The sequence below is a fragment of the Urocitellus parryii genome, chromosome 7, assembly GCF_045843805.1.
Source record: "Urocitellus parryii isolate mUroPar1 chromosome 7, mUroPar1.hap1, whole genome shotgun sequence".
Classification (NCBI taxonomy): Eukaryota; Metazoa; Chordata; class Mammalia; order Rodentia; family Sciuridae; genus Urocitellus; species Urocitellus parryii.
The window spans coordinates 67764123-67791571 of record NC_135537.1 but is presented as its reverse complement, the minus strand read 5'-3'; the positions used below and the strand labels follow the sequence as shown (position 1 = coordinate 67791571).

The 27449-nt window shown below is 34.6% G+C and overlaps 1 protein-coding gene and 1 non-coding gene across 4 annotated transcripts in view; both read left to right on the top strand.

The window, feature by feature from the left end:
• Nucleotides 1–27449, top strand: part of Pde7a (phosphodiesterase 7A) — a 106694-nt gene that overhangs the window by 65265 nt on the left and 13980 nt on the right. For all 3 annotated transcript variants that reach the window (XM_026410011.2, XM_026410008.2, XM_026410012.2), the window contains exons 4-6: nt 19867–20018; nt 22460–22523; nt 27135–27230. In XM_026410011.2, coding sequence (XP_026265796.1) covers nt 19867–20018; nt 22460–22523; nt 27135–27230 — 312 coding nt within the window. The remainder of the gene's footprint in view (nt 1–19866; nt 20019–22459; nt 22524–27134; nt 27231–27449) is intronic.
• On the top strand, nt 21376–21483 carry LOC113197610 (U6 spliceosomal RNA). Its single transcript, XR_003302725.1, has one exon. It is a non-coding gene; the product is annotated as a U6 spliceosomal RNA (small nuclear RNA).

Sequence of the window (27449 nt, the reverse complement as noted above, 5' to 3'; positions counted from 1 at the left end):
TTAGGACTTTGTATTCTTGGCACATCTCTTAAGAATGTGCATGGACACTTGGGACCTTGGTGAAGGATTACTTCTTCCACTAGTAATAAATGCCTCCAAAACTTATTGTCATAAAACAATCACCTTTTTTTATGCGTATGACTCCAAGAATCAGGAATTCACTCAAATCTATCTTATTTGACTTACCTTTGCTGGATGACTTCTTGCTCTTTAATTCGGAATGGCTGGAATGCCGATACTGCGTCCATATGCCTGGGGCCATGGTTCTCTTCATGTCATATCCTGGGGCTGGAACCTCAGCATGGTTTCTGCACTCTTAGGTCTGGTGTCAGCACCAAGAAGGCTGGAATTCCTGGGGCTGACCAGCATTTCTCTTTCCATAAATGGCAATCTCAGGGTAGTTGGACTTCTTTTTGCCCGGTACTAGGGGTTGAACCCAGGGCCTCACATACAATAGGCAAGTGCTCTACCAGTGAGCTGCAGCCCCAGTCCTTGTTTAAATTTTATTTTGAGACAGGGTCTCACCAAGTTGGCCAGGCTGGCTTTGAACTAGTGAGCTCCTGTCTAAGCCTTCCAAGTAGCTAGGATTAAAGGCTTGCAACACCATGCTTAACTATAATTAGACTTCTTACATGGGAGCTGCCTTTTCCCAGAGAAAGTATTTCAAGAGAAAGGAAGTGTAGGAAATTTGTTTCTGAAGGTCTGGGCCTGGACCCTGCAAAGCATTATGTTTCTGTATTTTCTTGATCAGCCATGTCACACAGCTTGCTCAGACTAATGGAGAGAGGATGTAGGCCACAGTTACCAAAGGGAATACAGTTGAAAGTTTTTAAATCTTCCTTCTTTAATCTGGCACAAAATTTGTTGATAAAGTAACTTAGGTTCTATAAGGAGAAGAGATAATCTCACAGAAGTAGTCTTTGAGGAGACAATGGCTGAGAAGTCTTTACAAAGTGATAAAAGACAGTAAGGCATAAACTTACAGACTGAGGTGGCGCATGCCTGTAAACCCATTGGTTCAGGAGGCTGAGATAGGCGGATCATAAATTCAAAGCCAGCCTCAGCAACTTAGTAAGGCCCTAAGCAATTTAGCAAGACCCAGTCTCAAAATAAAATATAAAAAGAGCTGGAAATGTGGCTCAGTGGTTTAGTGCCCCTGGGTTCAATCCCTGGTACCAAAACAACAACAACAACAATACATTAAGGCATAGATTTAAGAAGCACTATAAATCTCAAAAAGAGAAACATTAAAAGAAATCCACATTACATATTGTATACTGTTACATAGTATAACTGTAAATACTGAAGTCAAAAAGAAAATATTAAAGTTGTGAGAGAGAAAAAAGTCACCTTCAAAAGAGTGGTTATGAGATTGTCAGAAGCAGATTGTTTCATTTTCTTTTTTTCTTGGGGTCCTCTTACTTGAGCCACAGTGTATAGGGTGTATTGATTTCAGAGGTAACTTCATCCTCTGCATCCTAGGTGGTGATGGTGGCCACACAGATGTGTTGGTGGGGCAGGGCTGAGGCAAGGTAGTTCATTTACAAAAGAACTGAAATGCTAAAAGACAAAGGAAAGATAGCTCTGCTGTGCTAGAAAAACTAAATAACTGTCAAACTAAAATTTTATCCACAAACTTCTACAGAGTAGAAAGAAAAAGACATACTTCATAATTATTATGTAAGGCCAGCAAGGTCTTTATATTAACTAACTGATGTGGATACAACAAGAACAGAAAATTGCAGCCAAATCACTCATGGATATGCATAACATAATTGAATTAAATCTGTAGTATATTAGAAGACTAACATATTTTGACCCAATTTGTGTTTTCTAGGATTATAAGGTTGGTTTAATATTGAAAAGTCAATCAGTGTAATTTGGTACAACTTTATAGGAAACTATAAGACATTATAGAGGAAAATTAAGTTGACCAAAATAGAGACATATACCATTGTTCATGATTCAGAAGACTAAATAGAAATGTCAGTTTTTCTCAAATTGACCTGTGTATAGGTGTAGTGAAATAATAATAAAACTCACTATTTTTTTCCTAATGGAATCAACAAGCTGATTCTAAAACTTATATGTAAGATTGAAAAAGTCAAGAATAACTCAGACAATCAGGAAAAAGAGCTATTATAGGATTTGCTTCTCCTGGATATCAAAATTTATTATAGCATATAATAACTAAATTAGGATGATATTAGTTAAAGGATTGACAAATGGGAATAATGGCACTTTTTGGAGTCCAGAAACACATCCACACGTCTATGGTATTTATGACAAATGTGGTAATGTAGATAGAAGGTAATGATAGAAGGTGAACAGTGCTATCAGATGGATGTCATTATGGAGAATAATGAATCTGAATTTGTACTAGACATGAAAAAAATCAAATTTTGATGCGTTAACTTTGCCAAATTATGCTGATAAGTCAGATAAGAGGAGGAATAAGAATTGATATAGCTATGGGAAGATGGTGGTAGGGAGGCCTGTGATAGGAGTGGATATAATTATGAGAGAATAGAAAGCTAGGAATTAGAGATAGCAAGGACAGACAACTTTTTTTTAGAGACTTACATTGCAAAGGGGAAAGAAAGAGAGTGATGACGGGGGAAGTAGAATCACTGAAGCTTGAAATTAATAGCAAAGTTAGAACACAGTTGAAGACTGTTTAGCTTACAGGACAATTTGTAACTTTGAAATATTTATGTTTATGAGAAAGTATGAACTAAGTCAACTAAGTAGTCCAATCAAGAAGAAAAAGAATAACAAAGGATATCTAAGAATAGGTGAAGAAAGCAACTAGTAAAGATAATAAACAGAATTTAATGAATTAGAAAACTAAAATAAAAATAGAGCTACTAAATACTGAGTTTATAATAAATTGGTAATTAACTTAAGAAAGGATTTAATGAAGTTAAGATGCATATCCAAAAATTATAGGGAAAGGCCCAACAGATATAAAGAAAATTAAGGAATCAAAATAGTCTATTTAGCATGACTCTAAAAATACACTTAAATAGCTGTATGATCCAGAAAATTTTCTTGAAAGTTGTAGTTTATCTTATCAGAACTGAATGAAGATAATTCAGCTACATGATATCAACAATTGTCAAGATTTGTGGGGCACCTGTGAGGTTAAAACTGTTTTCATAATAATGCTAAGATGTTAATTTGCCTTTCTTACTCTTATTCTCTCACACAGGTCTAGTGGAATTTTCTGAGGCTACAAAATGTGTGATATCTCACATTCGGTATAGTAGCAGATATGAGAAATAGCCATATATTGAAGAGATTTACAGAAATGTAAAATAGTATCTTTCTTCCCTCCCTCACTTTTACTTATTTATTTTGATGAGCTCTTGCTCTGTTGCCCAGACTGGCCTGCCTAGAAACTCAGCTTCGTGGATCCTCCTGCCTTAGCTTCTGGAGGAGTTGGAACTGTAACAGTAACAGGCATGTGCCATTGTGCCTGACTTTCATTAACTTTTTCTTTATTTTGAAAGACAGTTTTTTTTAAATTAAAAATTATTTTGTTTATATTAACATGTTGTGGGCTTATTGTTATTTTTAAATGAAGTAATAATATGTTTCAATTTTTAATTAATCCTATATTCATTTCCATCAAAATAAAAACATATCTGAAAAAAATAATAGAAATTAAATAAAAGATTGGCTTCAAATTTATAGTAAATAAACAGAAGTAATATTTTTATAAGTCTCATTCTTGTTCTAATTTGCATTTGTTTGATAACTACTGATTCAGCACTAGCTCACATGTTTACTATTACTCCTAAAACTGGCTTGGGTAAAATAAATTTTCTCTCATACATAATTAGTACTAGTGGAAAGTGAAGTTTCAGTTGGGAGAACAAATTATAATTTGTAATTATAAGCAATACTTATAAATTGCCCTTAAAATCTTCATAGTAATTACTCCATGTCAAAAAGAACAGACATTTGTGCTGGAGATGTGGTACTTTCGTAGCATGTACGGGGAGCCCTGGGTTGGGTCCTTGGTGCCACAAAAAATAAAAATAAATAAGTAATAAATATTTACACATTCGCAAATTTATTTTTAATTAAATAACAAACATGTATACATTTACATATTTTAAAAAATATTTACATATTTTTAAATAAAATTTCTGTATTTTAAATTTTAAATATTAGATACTTATATAGTAAACTTAAAATTTTTAATTTTTATCATGGTAAATATCAATTACCATACTCACAAAAACTAAAGTTATTTGGAGTAGATGATAAACACAAGAGTATAAAGGAATCCTCAAAAACAACATGTTAGAGAAAGTCACATTAAGTGTTCTCTCTCAAAGCCTGAGGGCTGGAGATGCAGCAGATTCTTCCAGATTTTTTTCAGAGATTTTAAAATTCTTTCAGATTACAGAAAATAAACCATTCAAATTTATTTTGTAAAGCAAATGTAGCTTTTTTAGAAGCAAGTACAATATTTTCACTGTAAATGTCAGTAAAAAAACATTCTACAACTATTATCAAAAAGAATAAAAGAATAATGCTTCCTTCTTAGTGCGGGAAGCAAGAATGAATCAATATATAGTTTTTTTTTCCCCCATAACAATATAGTGGAAACTGGCGACAAAAAATTGGTTGCTTCTGAGAGGGAAACTGGGTGGCTTTACAACATGGAAGGGAAAAGAAACTTAAGACTAAATAGACATAAGACTAAAAGAGACATAAGACTAAATATATTGATGGTGATAACAAAGGCAAACAGGTTAGATATTCTTTTTAGGAGATAAAGATTCCCAGATAATAAATGTAACTCCATGACAAACAGTGGTCCAAAATAATACACTGCAGTATGAGGCTTGACTACCAGGGTTTGGTAATCCTGATCTACTGATAAGAGAACTTTGCAGTATAGTATTTTAGAAGAGAGGACAGCTCAGTTGTGAGAGCAGCTTGCTCGCTGCCTTTTGGATCTCATTGTGCTATTTATCAAAGGTGATGAATATCTAAGACTTTAGGTTGTAGTTGGAAATTATCCTTGTAGAATGAGTTTCTTAGATACAACAAAACAAGACTATCTGTCTTTATTTAAAATATAATTTGGAGAGGAGAAAAAAAGGAATTTTTCTTTTCTACTGGTTTAGTAGGATCTGCTTATCACACAGCTCAGAATTCCTTAAAATATTTAATCCAGTGTTTTTTTGTGAAATGTGATCTAATCAGGGATTGAGCACATGCTCCTGCTATGACTAAAACTTGTTACCTTTCTCCTCTTCTACTGACTTCTTTGTTTAGTTTTGTCTGAACTTGTTCTCTGCAGGAATTAACTTCTAAAGCTTGTCCTTAATTTAACCCTAGGCTTGAATTTCTGCAAGTCTGAGCTGTCTCAGACTTCATGACCAATAGTCATTCTTTTCTTTCCAGTTGTGAACCTCAAGGTTTTTTCCCTGTGGAGTATATCATTTCCCCTCACACTAGTTGAAGATATTTTTGTGGTGGCAAGGTTGTTTTGTATCTCTGCTTTCCTGTGAAGTGTCCTGGGATGAGGATTCCTATGATTGAAGTCATATACTCATTCATCTTCTATAATTTCAGACTTGGTAGAGTTCCCTTAGCTTAAACAACTCTGTAGGATGGGTTTAAACCTTCAGAGGTACTAAAACATCAAAATCTGTGGAGGTACTGAAGAATTAAATGTCTATAATAAGCCCTTTTCCTTATTTACATATAATTTAAAATAATACTATTTTTCACAGTGACACAAGAACTTTACATACATGCTGAAATAAAAATAGTTTCTAGATGAAGGCCAGGTATAGTGGCACAAGCTGTAATCCCAGGAGTTTGGGAGGCTGAAACCAGAGGATCACAAGTTCAAGGCCATCCTTGGCAATTTAATGAGACCCTGTCTCAAAACGTTGAAAAAAGGGTTGAGGATGTAGCTCAGATGTAAAATGCCTGCAGGATAGAATCCCCAATATCTGTCCTCCTTCCCAAATAATTAATATTCTGATCTTAAAATTCTGGATATGTGTATTAAATTCATTGAAACTAGAATTTTCTCTGCTTACAATTTTCTCCTTTTCACTTTTTTTTTTTTTTTTTGTATTGGGGATTGAACCCAGAGGCACTTAACCATTGAGCCACATCCCCATCCCTTTTATAGACTTTATTTAGAGACAGGGTCTCACTGAATTGCTAAGGTTGGCTTGAACTCGGAATCCTCTGTCTTAGCCTCTGGAGCCAGTGGGATTATGGGTGTGTACCACCATGCCTGTCTACCTTTTCACTTTTACCTAAATTTACTATTTATTACACTATTAATTTCTCTGTTGTAAAAATCTTGTGTCTGTTTTTTTCATTGCTTAAACCCAGTTTGTCATTAAATCCAATGTATTTTTGCATTCTAAAATAGCTGCCATGTTTATCTGCTCTCTGACCTCCTTATCTCATATCCTCCTTGATCTAGACCTTTATCACCACTGTCAGGGATCATTCTGGTGAACACCTAACCCTTGTCCTTACTTTCAGAATTTCTGTTTCTTGCTTCATCCTCTCTACTCTGCACCCAGGGTCAGGTCTTTCTCAAGGGAGGGAAAGCTTAAATATGGGGGGAAATGTGTATATGCTGTTAGTATGTTTATTAAAATATACTAACAGCATATACATCTAAAGAAATTAGACATCCACACTGCAATATTGAGCTTTTCTTTGAAGATTTTTATATATACATTAGCAATGTTTGGGTGATATAATGAAGATTCATTCTCTGAAGAACCAGCTAGATCCAAGACAGCTTGTCAGGGAACAATTACAGGCCCCACTGTTAACTGCAAGCAGAACAATAATTTTATCAAGTAGATTACAGTTTGTGATGCCATGAGTTTTTGTGGTTTGGGTTGTGTTTTTGCCATAGCTCTTATTCTCTAAAGTAGTGTACATTTATCTTCACAATAGGATTTGCCATAGGCCTTATTATTCAGCAAGTTTTGACTGAAGTGTCTTTCTAAAATGGGGCAAAAAATGTAGAAGAAAATCAGGTGAACATAGAAGCACACTAAACTGCAAAAAGCAATCAACTTAACTATTAAACAAATGAATTAGTATTACAGTAAGTTAAACAAAGAATCAACAGAGGTGCAGGTGGTAGGAGTTCACTTAGAGACTCTGGAGAGGGCAATTTGGCAGTATATACTAAGTGATTTAAACATCGTTCCTCCTCTTTGGTTTTACTATTAGAAATACATGCAAAAGAAATAATCCTTTATAAATGTTAAGCTACATGCAAAGCCATTCAAATTGGCCTTATTTATAATAGGAAAATGTGTTAAATTAATTAAAATGGTGTTATTCACTGAAGTTTATAGAAATAAAGGACCAGAATGTTTATAACCCACCCTTAATGTTTAGAAAAAAGAATTGGGTCTACACACACAGGTAATGATATAGCAGACATTATTAATGGAAAATCTCAGTAAAGAGTCCTCTTTGAATTGTTTGTTTCTATTTGTTTAACTTTTTGTATTTTGAAATTTTCTCTAAAAAGTTTAAAAGTGCATTATGAAATTAGAACCCATAAAAATCATAGTTTATATTGAGATTACGTATTTGTTGATTGATATTAAACCAGTCCTCTGGTTGTTTACAAAAAACTGAGTTCAGACTTTGGGAAGACATTTTTAAACTTGTTTGTATTCATGGTTGTAGAGGGTGGAGGGATTTTAATGATCATGAATTCTCTTTGCCAAGACATGTTTCTCAAGGATCTGGTATAAATCTGCAGTCAGAGTTAGTTTGGCAGCTTTGTCATAATGATTCTGCTTTAATTAATACATTCTATAATTTTTAAGTCAAGTATTTTCTGAGATTGGATCTGTCATAGAAAGCTCTTATTTTTAACTAGCTTTGCATGTGTGTGTGTGTGTGTGTGTGTGTGTGTGATAGAGAGAATGAGAGATACTCTAAGTATTCTCTTCATTCTAAAATAAAATTTTAAATAAATAAAAATTTCCCCAACTCAAGAGGGTTTGAAGTATTCTTTGACCTGTTTGTATTTTTATGAATTACATCTTTTCTATTATAGCCCAAAAGATAATATTTATCATACATATTTACACAGTTTATGAGTTTGAAAAAGGGATTTTTCACATAAGAAAGTCATTGATCTCATTATTTTAGAATAGCCAGAAACATTCCTTGGAGTATTGTCTCAAAGTAATATTTTCTTTTTGGAGTGTTCTGCTTTGTGATTTAATCAGCACACTTATCAGTGGGAATAATATGAGTAATTTGTGTTAAAGCATTTGGAAGCTCTTAGCTTGTAAAGATACTGTTAAAATTTTTAGATGCTCACATTAGTCAAAAAAATTTATTGGGCCTTCTAGAAGGACAGTGATTTCTTACAGAACAGAAAGGACAGGCTCTGATGCAGTAGGGAAAGTGTCACAAGTAGTCCATAAGTATTTTTACTGTGCTAGTCTGTAAGGATTTGTTTAGGAAACAAAAAGCTGAGTTGATGCTTCACATTTAACCTCTTTTTCTCTTATCTGTTCCCCAAAGCTGTGCATAGAATCCTTTAATGAAATTCCCAAATTCAATGAGTGCTACAGGATGAGCAGCAAATAAAGTATCTCTAGCTCTTTAAAGTGTATGATGATTTTCTATGCCCTAATAAAAACAAGTGTTGGTTGGACTTAGTGGTTTATTTTTTAGCTATGAGAAGCTTGATTAGTTTCTGACAAATATTTAAACTGAAAATGTTGGCATTAATACTTTGCAAGACCCAAAGAGAAACTTTTTAACTCCTATCTCATTTTTCAAAGATCCCTACCTTTCAGACCAGCCCTGTCTCAGGGTATTCTCACCAATAAGGTGCAGATTTCTTGTCCTCTGCATTTAATAAATATATTCTTCCCCCCCCCCTATTTAAAAACTGGTGTTATAATTACACAGAATAGTAGAATTCATTGTTACATATTTGTATATGCACACACTATAACGATATAATTTGATCAGTTTTGTTCCCCTGAATAAACATTCTTTTTTTCTATAATTTTATTTTATTTATGATGGCCCTTAATTTTAAAGTATTTAATCTCAACCATAATTTGGGGAAATCTGTTCAAGTTTGAGGCACCTACTAATGATGAGCAATATGTAAACTAATAAATTGGTAGGAAAAGGTGGATGAGGGGACAGATAAAGGAGGGAGAAAAAAGGAAGTTGATCAATGGGAGAGAGAGCAATAGACAGAGTGCTGGGCTGACAGCACAGAGGTTTACCACAAAAGTGGTCTGGAACTTGTAGCTCCCCACGGTGGGCTCCTTTGCTCCTCAGTGTGGTTCCCATACTGTGGCCGCCTTACCTCACTGGGCTTTCAAGTTTCCACTTTCACACAACTCTGGAGAGAACCAAGGGATTCACCCATTTCTGTTTTTTTTTTTTTTTATTTCTTTAGAATAAGTGGCTTACATTTAGTAGGATAAAGGAAATCAAGAGATTCACTCATTTCCATTTTTTTCTTTTGCATAAATGACTTACATTGAGTGGGCTAAAGTAAAAGTTCCAAATAGTCCTACAAAGATTTCTCTCTGTTCGGTTGGCTGTTCTCTTTAAAGTATTTTGAATCTTAAATTAATTTAACATAACGAAGTGAATTTCATGTTGATTTTTTGTCAAAAATTCATTTCTTGTTTGCTCTAAATTTAGTAATTCTTGTAGTTACACTTTATCTTGAGCTTATAGAATAATAAACCCTAATATCTTTAAATATAAAAGAATTATTATAATCCCATTCCACATGCCCACTTAGAAAGAGATTCTGGCATGCTTATTAAATAGTAATGGAAGTTGTCAGCTTGACAGTTCTCTGCGTGGAATTTGCCAAAGCTCATTGACGTCATCCAGACCAGAGGGCACAGTGTCTGCCAATGTCTGACAAGATGTAATACAAGGAATGTTTCTTTACAGTTTCTTCACATCCACACAAATGTAGTTTTTTCCATTTCTTTTTTATTGGCACACAGTAATGTTCCAGTCCACATAAATGTGTTTTGCCCATTATTTTGAGCTCTTTATTCATTTTTGTACTGTACTCCACCCCATGCTAGGGTAGCAGGGGAACCATTCAGGATATTTACATCGTAGTCTAAAAGCTTTTAAGTTTTGGCTTTTAGTTTTATTTATCTTTTTAGTCCAGGTCTCTGGTGGCTTCTGGCTCATAGTAGAGACTGAATGTGTTTTTATTGCCTTGAATTGACTAAAGTTGTATATCATCTACCAGTTAGATTTTATAAGGTCCTGTTTATAGTTCTTTAAATATAATCTGTATTAACTGTTAAACAAGTTCAGGCTAACCAGCTGCCTTTCCCCTGAGTCAAGTGTCTCATGTTGTCTCTCTTACAGTGAACTACTATGAAAACACAAAATTTGCCCTAAAATTTTCCTGCACTTCCTCATGTGCATTTGATTTTGATTTACTTCCTATCTTCCTAAGAGGGCTGTGTTGAACTTTATTGTTACAGAGTTAGTTGTATGCTCTGAAAGGACATCTCTTTCTGTGTATCTTGAACTTTAAAGCTGGTTTTACTGACTTAGATTATCTAAGTTTTTGCTATGTGTAGTAACTCCCATGCAAGGAGGGGCAGCTTCCATTATATTTGGAAGCTTTTAGTGCTTCTTTTCTTCACTTCAGGCATAAAAGTTGTTGGCTTGGCATTTCCCTCATTCATGCATTTTTTTATTAAGTTATTTTATTTTTTTGTTAGCTTTTGTACTGTGCTGCTTGGTCATTCCTTTCCAATTCACAAGCATACTTTTTTCCAACCATTATTTGTTTGGTCTGCTAATGTGGCCGTCTGTCATTCATAATTTTAGTTTCTCATTCAAACTTGAGCATGCCAACCTACACTTAGAGCTGTGTAGTCTAAGGTCATATTTTGTCTGGAGTTTCTGTTAAATTAATTTGTTCCCAATCATTTATTTGAATCATATCTGGTTGTTTCAAAAACAACATTTCCATAATTAAGTTCATGGAGATATTGCTGGAAACAATCGTCTCATGTCCTTTCCCCCATCTTTTCAATGAGCCACGTTCCTACCTCCTGTCTTTGACAATCCCCTTGCCAAAATGGTGCTTGTAAAGATCAACACTATCCTATTGACTTGCATCATGAGACATTCTGCACTATAGATTCGGATCTTTTAGAACTCATCTAGTTTCCAGGTGGTTCTGGAATGTCTACATTGGAAAACCATGGATTTTTGTTTCATTATTGTCCCAAATTTGGAAGAACAGAATGTTCTTTCTTCTAAATATCTTCTTTAACCTCATAGCAGAAATCAGGGAACTGATCTGGGTTGGACTAATCTTAATACAGTTTAATACTTGTTTAATTCTACTTGTATTTTGGAGAATTGGTGAAATTGGAAATTCAACTTCAGGCTTTATTTTGTCTCTTAGGTTTTGAAGGAAATGCTGTATTAAGACCTGTGTCCTTTCTTTCACAGCACACAATAAGGGAATTAAACATTTAATGAGTAAAAAGCTAAAGTTATGAGCATAAGAGGGATACAGTATAAGAGGGATACGGATCTCTAATAACAAGAGTAATCTTTTTAGAGAGTTTTCTATCTCTTATTAAATATTATCAAAGTGGATATTGAATTCTGCAAACTAAGATTTTAAGAATTGCTTGAAGGAAAAATATTGGATATGCATTTTAGTCTCATTAGTGTTGATATAATTTTAGATTATTAGCAACTTGTTTTTTATTTATAATGAAATTTACTATGTATTCATTTTAAGGTAATGAGACTGTATGCATATTTTGAAATCTTTTAAATGTGTGCAATTTAGTTCTTATGTAATCAGTGGTTTTTCAGGATGAAGTTATATAGTTGTGAAAAATCTGGTTAAATAGTATGATGTCATGTGTATAAAATATTTGATATATACAATAATAATCATTCATTAATTTTAATTGCTTGTTTTCTTGCTAAAAAATGTGCAGACATTGCATGTATTATCTCATTTAATCTCTACAACAAGTCCTGTGAGGCCTGTTTTACAGATGAAGAAAGTGAGGATCATAGCTTGCTTAATGTCATAAAATTAGTGACAGCTGGGATTCTGAATGTGTCTACTTGAATGTGTCTACTTCCTAAGTCCACTTTGCCCACTCTGCTGTCATGCTTCTCCGTATCAGTACAGGCTTCTCTTCTCTATTTAACACCAATGCTCCAGGCACCTATCTCACTTTCCCCCCATCTGTCCATGCTACTAAGTGTGAAAATTCATCTGAGAAAACTTTCCCCAAAACATAGGATAAATGTAATTACTCCATATTTACAGTAGGCTCCCAGATACTAGCACCTATTCTTTTTAAGGGAAACAAAGAGAAAGGGAAAGTTAGAATGTAGAATAACTTCAGATCTTTTGTTCCATTATTCTGTTCAGATCTTTTATTTATTCAACATGACCTTGCCCTAGACAGAGTAAAACCTAGTTCTGACTTTTTTAAAAATGAAAAAATTTAAGCAATGTATGTCTTTCAACTGTAATCGATGATTTCCCCCCCCCAAAGGCATAGACAGAGGTTTTTTTATAAAAGTAGATATATATTTAGGGGAGAATGGGGGCAATCTCAAGAAAGATGCCTTTGAGGTAAAACAAGGAATATATATAGATTCAAGGGAAAATATGGGATTTTTTAAATATCTTAACTGGTTTTTATAGCTTTATAGTGGCAGATATAGTGACTGCAGGGCTCCCTCTTGTGGACCATTAAAGGAAGAGGAAATAATGGTCTCAAGATCCATAGACTTTTTCTGTTAAAAAATCTCCTGTTTAATCATGGAATATCTGTGACATCTTTTGACCTGGGATTTGAATGACATAGAAGAATCTGTGGGAGTGTTTAGGGGATGTGTTGTTTCTCTAGCCCTTTTTGTTTCTTTAACATAGGGCTTGTGTTTCTTCTCTACTTTCTAATAAGAGGAAGGAAACCCAAGAGAAGAAAAATACCTTTTAATTTCACCTGCTATCCTATATTTTATTTTTTGGCCTAGTGAAGCCAAGGATGGATGCCTGGACATAATATCCATGATCACTAAGTAACAGTGTTCATTTGGTCTGGTGGAAGGTGATTAGTTTGTTCATGGTCACATAGTGAGGTAATACGATATTTTAGAAGGAACCAGCAAAGCCAACGGCTCCTTAATAGTAACTTGATTAATTCACTGAGCTCTCTTGGCTTTGTAAGCTGGATTGGAATGTAGGTAACCATGTAAACTAGAACAAGACTTGGCATTTAAATAGTCTGAACTTGATGGAAGCCGAGCTTTAATAAAAAGACTGGTTTAATCTACTGTATATTATGCTGTGAAATAAATAATGACTTGTCTCATGTCACAGAATGAGCTCATGAGAATATTTGTAATAGGGTCAGATTTTTGTTATTATTCTGCCAGAGGGTGAGCTTTTTAATAGTTACCTGAGTGAAAGGGCACTACATTTTCATGGTCACTCTTTTCTCTTTTCCTCATGAGTCCTTTTCTATATAATCCTAAATTATAGTGTTCATGGATGTTCTTTCACTCTGTGGTGGTCTTATTTGCTTTTTTCACTCATGTTCCCCTCTAACCAAGTTGACAGAAAAGCTGGGTGCAGCCTTCCTAACCTTACCCTTCTTTATTGCCCCAGAAGGTATGTTTGTAAGTTTTTTTACCATAACAGTTTTACTTCTAACCACTATAGGGAAATCATAGTATATGTGTGTGGTGAGTAGAGTAGAGTGGGGGGCTGGGGCAGAGGAGCCAACATGAAGAAACTAAAAATTTCCAGCAATCCTAAGATGATATCATCGTGTCTTATTCTGATTTATAGTTCATGTCCCTTTCTTAGATCATATGTTGGAAGCTGTTCTAGGATAATTCTGGAAACTTCTCTAATTTTGTTTTAGAAAACTTACTTTCCAATTTGGCATGCATTTAAGACACCATTGAAATATGCTGTCTTTACTTGTTTTACTTCTGAGGAGCTATCCTAAGAAGATTAATTAGGCTGTATCTAAGGATTTAGTTATAAGGATGTTTACTACAGAATTGTTTGTAAGGCAGATAAGAGACAGTTTATCAGCAAAAAGGCTAATTACTTACTTACAAAAAGGCTAATTTCTTACTTCAGAATAATATAGGCTAGTAAATATTATGTCACATATACCTATAGCCATCTACATGAAAGGATGCCCATTAAGTTTAAAAAAAAATACTGTGAATTTTCTTGGATAAAAAAAGTCTTACACACACACACACACACACATATATATATATATATATATATATATATATATATATATATATATATATATAAAGAGAGAGAGAGAGAGAAATTAATAGAAAAATATCTAGAGTGCCAGAGTATTAACAATAGTTGTTTTCTGGCCTCCTAGGCAACTTTCCCCATTTTCAAACCTGGCTAAGCAGAAGAGAAGACTTGGGGTGGGTGGCTAATCTCAGAAAAGACCAGAAAAACATACTATTTAAAGGAAGGGGATAGCTGTCACTCAAAATTACAGGGTAACAAGCTCAAGGGGATAGTCTTTCTGAAATAAACACTAAGCTGAAAAAGAAAAACTGACCAGAATAAACTATTTCAAAGTTCTGTACTCCAATTGGACACATAATCATCAGCAAAGTGCTTGGTAAAGGGTGAGGCTGATGTTCTTTAGCAAGAGGACACATGGTGAAAACCAGTAACAACCCTTCATTCTTGCTCTGTGCCCACATACCTGGAGTGTCTCATAGCTGAAGCCAGGTACAGCAGTGGGGACACTGTTTTCATAAATTTGTATATGCATGTTTTAGTCAGCCTGGTGAATCCCTAGGGGACAGGTACAGATGTTTTCCTTGTTTTAAGCTCCATTTGGTGCAGCAGCTTCCTTAGTAACATCTATATCCCTACCTCCCTACTTACCTACCTTCTTTTTGGAGCCTGACATTTAAGAAAATTTGTGTAGAAATAATTGAATGGAAACTTTAGTTACCAAGCATAAGCAGTAGACAAAAGCAAATGGAAAAGCAAAGGCAAAAGCAATTTGAAGTCATAAAATGTATGACTTTAGTTTGCAAGAAGCAAAAAATAAACAATCTTAGAGAAGTGAAAGAACTGATTTCGGAGTTGCCTCAGTATAAAGACTTAGAATGACTAGGTGTCAGTAAGGCACCGTCAGTGAAACTACAAAACATACAAACAGGAAAAACAAAATAAAAAAGAACTTGATAGAAACCATCCCAGAGAAAGCCTATGCATTAGAATTATTAGTTAAATATTTAAATTTATCTTTAATGAAGCTAAATGAAATCATGGACAAAGAACTAAAATTAGGAAAACAAGGTGCAAACAAAATGAGCATCTCAATAATTATAAAAAGGAATTGAGCCGGGTGCAGTAGCATACACCTGTAATCCAGTGGCTGCTCAGGAGGTTGAGGCAGGAGGCTCCTGAGTTCAAAGCCAGCCTCAGCAAAAGTGAGGCACTAAGCAACTCAGTGAAATCCTGTCTCTAAATAAAATACAAAATAGGGCTGGGGATGTGGCTCAGTGGTTGAGTGCCCAGAGTTCAATCCCTGGTACAGAAAAAGAAAAGATTATAAGCATTAAAATTTGACTGTAAAAGACAATCTGAATAAATACTGGTCTTTGGTAAGTGTCAAGCAAAAATAAATAAATAAATAGATATATAGATAAAATAAGGAACCAAACAAATTCTGGAGCTGAAAAGTACAATAACTGAAAATGAAGAATTCACTAGAGGAGGGGTTCAACAGCAAATTTGAGAAGAGAGAAGAAAGAATGAATTTAAATGAGACGATTGAAATTATTCATTCTGAGTAGTAGAAAGAAGGAAAAAGAACAAAACCTGAGAGATGGATGGGGTACCATCAAAGTGAGTCTTATATCTAAAGTACATCTTTTCTACAGAGAAGATGGACTGTGTGTTAGTCCTTTTTTTTTTTTTTTTTTGCTGTTATAACAGAATACCTAAGACTGGGTAATTTATAAATATCAGAAGTTCATCCATCTCCTGTAGTTTTTGAGGCTGGGAAATTCAAGATCAAGGAGCTATATATAGTGAGGACCTTCTTGCTACATTTAATACAGCAGAAGTAAGAGGAACAAGCACAAGCAAGGGAAAGGGGCAGAACTCATCTTCTTATCAGGAATTCAATGATAAGCAATCCCAGGAGGAGAGGGGCTGAAAAAATATTTGAAAACAAAAACTTCCTAATTCTGGTTAAGACATGAATATATACATTTAAGAGGCTCAAAGAACTCCAATGAGGATAAACTCAAAGAGATCCAACTGAGACACATTGTCATTGTAAGAGAATTCTGAAAGCAGCAAGAGAGAAGCAACTTGCCTCACTAAAGGAATCTTGAATAAAATTAACAGCTAATTTCTCATCCAAAAACTTAGAGGCCCAAAGGCAGTGGGATGATAGGGAATTAAAAAAAAAACTATTAACCAATAATTCTATATCTAGTGAAAACTATCTTTCAAGAATAAAGGAGACTCCGATTAACACATAGTCAGAAAGATAGAAGACAAGGGATTTCGTTACCAATAGACTTATCCTACTGGCAATGCTAAAGGGGGGAGTCCTTTAGGCGGAAATGAAAGAATGCTAGCAGTTATCCAAAGCCATAAGAACAAATAAAGAGCATTGGTAAAGGCAAATACGTAGGTAAATACAAAAGCCAGCATTACTGTACTTTGGATTTGTAACTCCTTTTTCCCCTATGTGATTTAAAAGGCAAATACATATAACCGTTATTTTGTCTATCTTAATAGGCATACAGTGTTTAAATATGTAATCTATGGCAATAACAATATAAAGGGAGAGAATGGAAATATAAAGGAGCAGAGTGTTTTACCATTGAAACTAAGTTGGTAGGCAAACTAGCTTATTGTAAAGTTCAAAGGTTAATTGTAATCCCCAAGGTGATCACTGGGAAAATGATTAAAAATTATACAGAAGAGGAAAGAAGAAGGAATCAAACTGGAACACTAGAAAAACATCAACAAAATTTTTTAAAGGCAGTAGATAATGGAGAAATTAAGGAACGAAAAACAGAAGAAACAGAAAACATGGCAAATGGCAAAAGTAAATCCTTCTTTCTTAGTAATAGTACTGAAATGTAAATTAAGTATTTTTTTCTCTTTAAAGGCAGAGATCAACAGGTTGGCTTTAAAAAACACAGCTTGATACGATTTGAATATGTCCCCTAAAGTTCTTGCGTTGGAAACTTAATCTTCAGTGCCACAGTGTTGAGAGATAGGACCTTTAAGAGGTGACTAGGCCCTGAGGGCTCTGCCTTTTTGGATAATGTTGTTACCATGAGATTGGATTAGTTATCCTGGGAGTGAGGTCCTGTAAGAGGACAAGGTCTGTCTTGTTCTCTTGCTTGCACATGCTCTTTTCCCTCTTCCTTCTGCTGTGGGACAATGCAGCAAGGAGGTTCTTACAGATCCGGCCCCTCAGTCTTGGACTTCCCAGCCTACAGAACTACAGGAGATGAACCTCTGTTTTTTTTTTTTTTTTTTTTTTTTTTTTTATTACCCAGACTCAGGTATTCGACATACAAAAGGAATAAGACAAATTCTAGCTGTTGAGTAGGAAAGACTCATTTTAAGAGAAAGGACACAAAGAGGTTGAAATAATAAGAATGTGAAAGGATATACCATATAAATCATAATGAGGAGATTGGGAGTGGTTCTATTATTGTCAGACAAAACGATCTTTAAGAAAAAAGGCTGTGGGAGACAAAGGACATTTTATATTGCTAAAATTTTCAATCCAACAAGAAAATATGACAGTTACATACACATATAACCACAGACCTCCAAAATACAAGAATTAAAGAAAGAGACAATTCTACAATAATGGAAACTTTACTGCCACATTTTCTAGAACGGATAGAACCAGATCAAAGATTAGTAAAGAAATAGCAGACTTTAGCAACACTATAATCCATTTGGAGTTATAGCAGAGCACACATTCTTCTCAGGTGCACATGGGCCATTCTCAAGACTAGACCATATATTAAACTATAAAGAAGTCTGAATAATGTTTTTATAAAGCATATGTGGGGTGGGGCACAGAGCTCACCCTAAAATACAAAGCTAAATATTTTATTTGCTAAGTCTAATCCAGAATGTGGAATGAGTAGGGGTAAGTGTAGTTCCCTTGGGCCAGATTTGGTTTAGAGAAATGGCACTGGTGTACTTGCAGGAAACATTCTGTTTTTTTGGCAGGGAAGGAGAGCACCATTTGGTAGTGAAGCTCAGAGGGCTCCTCTGTCCTCTCCCAGCACCTGCCCTTCATGCCCTCAGAGAACTTGGGCAAAGAGTAGGTCCAGGAAAACTCATCCCTTTCAGTAATGATTCTTAAAAAAACAAACAAACACTGGCATATCAGGTAATTTAATGAAATAAAACAGTGGAAGAGAGCAGCAGAACTCAGTGGTTGCAGAACACTTGATAGGAAAACATTGCTATAGAACAGATGAAAATTGGGACTAAACTCTCTACCACTCACTTAAAATACTAAATGAAACAAAAAAATTACCAATAGAGCACTAATCAATGAACTCAAGGAAGGAGTTGAAACATGTATTCAGAATCAGGAAATGGTAAGGACAAAATTTCAAATACATTACAGAAATGAAGACATGGGGAAGGAGAACAAAATAGTCTATACTAGAAAGAGTGGGTATGGAGAAAGAAATGAGAAGAGCAAGCAAAATAAATAGTGAAAGGAATTAGTAATAGTTAAAAAGAATTGAAATATAGAAGATAGGTAAATGTGTTTTAGCAGAGACTTAATAAGTGTTCTCAGGTATACAGGGGGGATAGGGATAATATTTAATCCTCCCCCTTTTTTTTTGAGTAAGATATTTTTTACAAAGCACTTGGAACATTGTGTTAACAGAATTTAATCTACCCTCATTTCCTCAGACTAATTTTAATTTAAACATAATCATTTAATATTTTACCATTTTGAGTCTATTATGTTTTATGTACATTATACTGATAAAGATCAGAAAGTTAACTCCACAGTTGTTTCACATACTTTGTATTTTAGACTCAGTAGAATGAAAAATGGGAGAAGTAGATCAAATAAGAGTGTGCATTATTTTACTTCTGGTTTATTTGGGTGTGTGAGAACCTCTCAGATATTTCAAAAACAATATACCTTTATACAATGTGTTTTATAATTACCTACTATATATGTGACGTTCTTGTTAGACTTGGGAAAACAGAGATGAAAAAAGGTATGTTTTGCCTGTACTGAAACTCATCCTTTGTTGATGAGACAGACACATAAGCAATTATAATGTATTGTCAGAAGTACTGTAATGCATGAATGCGGGGGTTGCTTTTGGACCCAGAGGAGGGGCCTCCTACCTCTTTGAGATCCAGGAGAGTGCATTCAGGTGTGCTTCCCAGAGAAGGTGACACCCGAGTTGAGTCCGGAGAGAGCCAAAACCTGGAACATGTGCAGCCTTCTTTTCTAGGGTAAGGAGATGGAGTTCATAATAAGATGACGATGATGGGGAGCCAGTGAATTAGAAAAAAAAGTGATTTGTCATCCTCTTTTCTAAGTCCTGCCAGAATTGACCATTTACTTTTTCATTCTTAGTTTTTCAATTAAAAATAGAAATAAAATACCTCTTCTCTCCTAGAAATGTGGCATAATGATTAATAAATTTTTAAAAATACTTGTGTGTAACTAGGAGTATTGTAAATGTAGCATATGTACAAATATGAGTTGCTCTTCTTACCTTTTACTCCTTTTATTTCAGCTCAATCTGAATTTGAAGTGTCTGTCTCTGCAAGGAATATTAGGCGGTTACTAAGTTTCCAGCGGTATCTCAGATCCTCACGCTTTTTCCGTGGTACTACTGCTTCCAGTTCTCTAAACATTTTAGATGATGATTATAATGGACAAGCCAAGGTGTGTACAGCTTTCTCAATAATTGCTTGACATGTCTACTGAGGCCTTTTTTTTCCCCATACAGTACGGATTTGTAGATCCCTATTTCTGTCTGCAAAAAGCAATTGAGCCAATTTTTCAGATTTTTTTTTTCTTCAGATCAACTTTCTGTTCTGAAATTAGGGATGACAGAGCAAGGGAAATTTCTGAAATAACTAAAAGAGTGAAAATATTTCCATTTATCACAACATTAAGTAATAAGTAGGTCAATAGATCATTAAACTATAAGATTATACCAAATCTTAATGCGGGGAAGAACATTCAAGTTTGTGAATGTTCATTGTTTTTTATTATTGCCACTTTACTGGCAGAGACCAAAAACGTTGTCAGATAGAATTTTTTAAATTGAATACTTGTTTTTAATTGACACATTTGTACATGTTTATGAGGTACAGTATAATAATTCAATTAGAGATTACCTGAATATTTGAGATTATTGATAAGGAAAATCATAGAGAGCATAAAGGAGTTGTCTGAATTCACCCAGCTGGGTAGGGGTAACCTAGCACAAGAAATTAGGTTTCATTATTTTCAAATGTGTTTTGCATAGTATCTTTCAGCCAACAGATTTTTGGCTGGGTGTTGTGGCACACACCTGTAATCTCAGTGGCACAGGAGGTTAAGGCAGGAAGATCATATGTTTGATGCCAACCTCAGCAATTTAGAGAGACCCTTGTCTCAGAATAAAAAAAAAAAAAATAGAAGGGGCTGGAGATGTAACTCGATAATTAAGCACTGCTGGGTTCAATTCCCAGTACCAAAGAGAGAGAGATTTTTGAGGAGTTAGACATTTCTTAGCTAAACCCAATGAATGTGAGCTTTATTTGCTTCATATTTATGTATTTAGAGCTAATGTCATAATTCAGATTGAAGTTAAATGAACTTATTCTTGACCACATGAGGATTTTAAATAATCTTGAATTTTAGTGTATTTTAAATTATTGTTTGACTTAGTTTTATAGGCCAAAATTTATAAACTATTTTTTTTAAGATTTTGTAAATTTTGGGGGTACCTTCATAACAATCACATTAATGTGAAAAACATTTGCTTTTTGATGAAAGAAATCAGTGGAAACTGCTTATACTTTTTTTAAATTTTGAAAAGTTTACAAGCTTGGCTTTATAAAATGAGAATGTGATCTGTGTGTTATTGCTTATATCAGTACCATCATAATTTTAACAAACTCTATTAGTACCATCTTAGTATTGCTTCTGTCAGTTTATACACAATGTATATAACATTTAATTTCTGGAAATAGAATAAAATCTTGTTCTTGAAAAAGTCCACAAGATGTTCAGGTTGAGAGTATGTGGTGTAGTGCTCCTTGCGGCAGCACATATACCTAAAACTGGAATGATGCAGAGAAAATTAGCACAGACCCTGGGCAAGGATGACACACAAGTTTGTGAATGTTCCATATTTTTTTTTACTATTGCCACTTTACTGGCAGAGACCCAAAACGTTGTCAGATAGAATTTTTTAAATTGAATACTTGTTTTTAATTGACACACATTTGTACATGTTTATGAGGTACAGTATAACATACCTGTATATGTTGTGTAATGATCAAATCAAGGTACCATTTCTGTCTCTTAAAAAAAAAAAAGAATATGTGATGTGGGCTGAGAACAAAAGATATGCAAAGCCTTGAGTTTTATACTAGGCAATACCAATAAAAAAGAGTGCCCAAGAATTTATGGTATAAAAATATTTGTTTTTTTAAGGATCTTTATGAGATTTACTTGGTTGGCTAAAGTACACATCATCATAAAAGTTCATGTAGTAAGTTCTATTAATAGCTCTAAAATGCTTTTTAAAGATAATAAATATCCCTTAAGTTGGAAATGTTTTTAAAAACATGAATAATAGATAATTTATGTATGGTATAGTATTAATGTCAGGTGCCTGAGTTCCAGAACCAGACTAAGATCCCATCTTTTTCACTTTCTAGCTGAGCATATTAATGCTAAGTTTTACCTGTTTTCCCATCTATAGACTTGCTTGGTAGTGGGTGTCAGTGTTAAGGTAGCCATTTTAATTCAGTTTTACTAGATTTTTAAAAATCTAGTTTTTAGTCCATGCAACGTATAAGTCACACTTCTGTGATGTTTAAATTATCTTAGAATTCGTGAAATTTTGTGGGACTATAGGAATAAGTTGAAAGACTAGGACCTGTCTACCTGTACATTCATTAATTGAAAAACAAAATAATGATTTTATTTTTCAAATTGAGTTTATATCTTTGGGCATTTTTTGGAGCCAAAAGAAGAATGATACTTGGTATTTCTTGAAGTAAATCAGTCACTTTCCATTTTCATTAACTTCTCTATGGACTATCTACAAAAGACAGAGAATGTTATTAAAATTAAATTACAGTAGGAATGTTTGGTTTTCATTTCAGTGTATGCTGGAAAAAGTTGGAAATTGGAATTTTGATATCTTTCTATTTGATAGACTAACAAATGGTAAGTGAAGAATTTGACTTACTCAAGTTAATGTAGCCTCTAGATTACTGCATTAATGGTGCAGCCCCTGGTGGGCTGTTGCTTTCATTGACTCAGGTTATGAGCCCTCTGCTGGCAGAGGGAGCATCATTTTGTGTCTTTTTTATAGTGACTTTTCTAAATGTTGACAATCTCACAATTTTGTGCTTTTATTATTACCCTAAGCAGTAATCAAAACTCATCATCATGATGATGCAGCCAGTTGGCAGTTATTGCAGCTATTTTTAATAATCCAGAGTAATTTATTATCTCATTATGGCCTCAATTTTCCCTTTTTGGTTTCTTTTAGATTGTGGCTATTTATAGTGACCTCTTCTGGTGCTGTATCCCAGTGTATCCCAGGTGATTGGTGGCTTGGCTGCCACTTGAGATGCATCCTTTCCTGAAGTGCCGTGGTTCCCAGGCTTGCTTTCTCTGTGTTCTTGAGAGACAGACATGTCATGTTACAGTCAGCAGCAATGGTTCCCTCTGGCACTGCCTCTCACGGTGGGATAGGAAGAGTTTGTAGCTTAGGAGAATGTATTGGAATCTCTATGGAGTAAAAGTGGTTTGAATAAGATGCTCACAGGTGATCTGATCTGCCCCACCCACTCCAGAGTTTGGTTTAGTTTTGTTTGGGTTGGAGATGCCATGGTTCACTATTTTCTTTGGGAACCCAAACTGGATTCCCTTTGGGAATATCTTTTATTTAGGATAAATATTTTTGTGTAATTCATCGTGGTATATGCAATTCCTCTAGCTTTCCCCCCCTTTTTTTTCTAAATAGCTTTTTAATAAAATGAAGCAAAGTAGAAAGTACATGGAGAGGAAGTCAGTTCTGACTATTTGTAATGACAAAATAAATATGTGGCTTGCTGCTGTCCTTTGAAATCACCTGCTTTTGCTTATTTCACTTTGGGGTGAAGCTCTTTCATAAGAAACCAATATATAAAGTGGACAAATAAACACAGCTTTATCTTGAGCATCAATGTGGGCCTTATAGCATCACCCCATTATTTCCTCTAGGCTGTATGCCATGGATACAGAAAGTACCTCTCTGCACACCTTCTGCTTTGTTTACACATTGTAGGCAGGAAATAGAGTGGACTTATGCTTGGCAAAATGGTCAAGTCAGTGAGGTTTGCCTTTATCAGCAAAGTCACCTTCCACTTCCCTTTTTATTTTTCTTCCCTGTCTGTTTTTCTTCCACCTCTCCTTTGCCCTTTGGTGATTAGGTGTCCTATTGCTCTCCCTGCCCCCACCTTGGCAGTCAGTGCTAGAAAGGCTCAAATGTCACTAACAGTTGGTCTTCCCCTGGGCTTTCTTGAAAACACAGGTAGTGAGATATCAGGTGACTACCTCCTTCTAGATCTCGAATATTTTCCTTTCATAACTCAATACAAATATTACTTTAGTTATTATGTCAAGTTATTATATTAAATAAATACAAATGAAACACCTTTAAGGTTTAGCCTTATATAACCTGTCAGCTCATAGTCTATTATTAGGCTGCTGAGATGCCTGTCATTCATTGAAATCGTTGATTGTTCACCTCTAAATTTTATTTTTAGAAGTCCTCAACAGGGACTCAGGGATGCAAGTAGAAATAAGCTTAGTATTGTGTAGGGTGGTCGGAAGTGATAGCCTCCAATCTATATTAGTTAACTTAGCACTTTACCTTCGCTTTGATTACCTAACTTCTTCATCTGTAATTGTGGAGAAGGTGGTTGAATGGCTGCTTGTTAGTGCTGATTTCAGATCATGAGGGGTTAGTATAATCTGCCCATGGTTAGCCACCTTTGTTTTATAGGAGGTGACGCACACAGTCAATTACAGCTACCTAAAAGTTATAGAAATTCTCTACTTAAAGAGATGTTATTGAACAAATGGTCAGAAGGAATTTCATCAACTCGCATTATGCAATCATAATGGATTTCCTTTAAACACTATTTACCCTGAAACTAATTCCGGATATGTGTTCTTGTTATCCAAGTGTATACTTTCCCCTTCTTGCTTATTGATCCAGTGTTTTCTTGTATTTCTTACTCTGGTAATTCCCCAGATGATACTAGGAAGAGGACAGGGAGAAGTAGGAGGCAAAACTCCGTGATTCATGCCAAGACAAATGGTCCCCAGCTGTCTGCTCCAAGGAGGAAAATAGTTACTGTCTGCTAGATATACTTGATGCTCCTTTTACAGGGATGAGAGTGAAGTGATGCTGTGGGAGCAAGATATAGCTTGCTGCCCCAAAGAGTTTCCTGGTTCCTAAGGACACTATGTGCCAGCCTGTGTTGTGGCACTGTCTCTGGAGGATCACTTTCTAAAAACCATTGAGGGCCACTAAACCTTAGGCAGTTCCATCTTTTGGTATATTTTTATGAGATAGCTTTTCTATAATTACAGTTTTCTTTTTCAAGAAAGTGTTTATTTTCCTTTCTATTTAAAAAAAAAAAAGTTCTCCTGTGTTGTTTTTTTTTGTTTGTTTGTTTAATACAACTAAGCATGTCTTGTTTTGAAATGTTTTATTGACTTGTATTCTCATTCACTGTATTAAAATACTCAGTGTTTTTTGAACTGAAAAAGGGAAGAAGTATGCATGCAGTTTTTCAGTTTGATATGGGAAGTATACTTGAATTGATTAGTTCTTGACAGATTCCCGGAAAGTTCTTAGTGGAGGATATTGTGTGTGTCTCTTACCATTGTTTGCCTGAATTCCAGAAGAAGATATTTCTCCCTTAGGTCCTAGCTTTTGTAAAACTTATTCTAGACCCTAGAAATTGGTGATTTGTTTTGTAAGATTTGGACAGTGATTTTGGAGAACTGTATGATAACCTGAATACACAGAATGAATATACCATTCTAAAATATCTATGTACACAACTGAAGAAAACTTGGTTATTCCAGCAGTAACTGTGGGAATAAAACTCACTTTTTCACAAATGGTTCCAAATCATGTGGATTTGTGTTTGTTCCAGTAGGGTGTTATTAGGACTTGAATCCATTCTAAAAGGTTTAATTTTTTTTTTTCCTCTTTCCATGTGAAGGTGATATGCCAGGTACTCGTGAAAAGGAATCTCTGGCTCACCACATCCTTTCTAATGTTGCTCATGGCAAATATTGCTCCAGTTAATTTACTTTTTTTTTTCTCAGCTATGATTTCTATTGACAATTGTATTTAGTCTGTTTTGGATTACAAATTCAGTTAACTAGTCCTTTATTATCCTTCTTAAATATTAATACTATAAAATTCAATTTGGAACTAGTTAATCTTTTTTACATCTTAGTAAGAATCATAAACTTCTTCAAAGAATATTAGAATACTGTATATGTTGTTATCTGAAGGTTAGCAGTTGGCAGTAATTTCTGACATCATACCCCTTTAAAACATAGTCTATTTAATATCTGTATGTGTCCTTTAGAAGAAGTCTCTAAAACTTTGATAAATCTAATATAAGATAAAAAATGGAGAGCTATAGCATGGAAGGGAAAACTAATCACGATAAGGATAGTACGTTTTCCAAATGTGATTTCTGTACTTGATATGACTCTTGTCATTCAGTGATAAAGGAGTGGAAGTTGAGGATGAAGACTTGGCTGTGTAGGGGATAGAGGAGCTGAGAGAAGCCCAGATTCTTTGTTGTTTGAAAGAAATGGGAATTTAGAGAAGGTTTGAATGCTGATGCCTATTGGAACAATATAGGAGAAAGACACTGATTGATTTGCATGATAGTAGGTGTCTCTGATGGAACTAGAAAGGGACCTTCCTTGAGGAGGTGTGGATGGATTTGCTTTTGACTGAAAGGGAAACTTGAGGGCTTGTGGTTTTTCTGTGAAGTAGGAGGCTGTGAAGAATGAGGAGTAGTAGATGGGCAGTGAGTATGCTGAAAGTTTGAGAAGAGTAGAAAAGTCTTGAAAATAAGCATTTCCCAGTTCACTGGAAAAACAGTAAGATTGCTGGGCATTGTTGACCATGAATCTTTAGGGACATAATTTTCCAATTTCCCCCTGCAAAAAACTCTTAGATTTTCTGCTGCAAATATGGAAAAGGCAAGTGATTGAGTGTATAGTTTTGATCCTGGAGCTTTTGAAGAGGTCACTGATCTGCCTTGCCCTGAGTACCTAAGAATAAATAGCCTTCACCCAACAAGGTTGCAGCCAAGTTTTAGTTTTAAAAAAAAGCCAGTTTTAGTTAAATCTAGGTGATAGAGGGCATATTAGAAGAAGGGGTTAAAAGCAACCATGTTTTAGGTGCTTTGGGAAGTTGAATTGGCTTAATCAGTGTGTGGCAGTTATCAAAGTTTTCTAATTATTTTGGTGACTTTAAAAAAATAATCTATCTGAAAGGTTTATTTTTTAGTTTTTCGGTTGTAGAAAACTGAAACAATAAAAGTTTTTCCCCCCTTAGAGTAGAACAAAATTGTTACATTTGAAGTTCATAACAGGTAAAATTAAAAAGAATTAGGTAGACCAAAAGTAGAAGTGAGGATACTTACTTTCTGAGTTTTGTATTCAAAATCCAAATTGGAAAGTGCAGTGTTAATTATGTTACTTTATATGTTTTCTACTAATGTAATATCTCTTCTTTCTTTTTAGGAAATAGTCTAGTAAGTTTAACCTTTCATTTATTTAGTCTTCATGGATTAATTGAGTACTTCCATTTAGATATGATGAAACTTCGTAGATTTTTAGGTGAGTCTAACCCATTTAACAATAATAAGATTTGTATGAGAACTTGTTTAATTTTTTTTATCAGATTCATCAGTTATCTATTGCTCTGTAACAAACCACTTAAAATTTTTTAGTTAAAACACATTTGCCATTGTGCACCACGTGACAGCTTTTTGTCAGTGACAGACTATATGTATGACAGTGGTCCCAGGAGATCATATACCCAAGTGAATTGTAGCC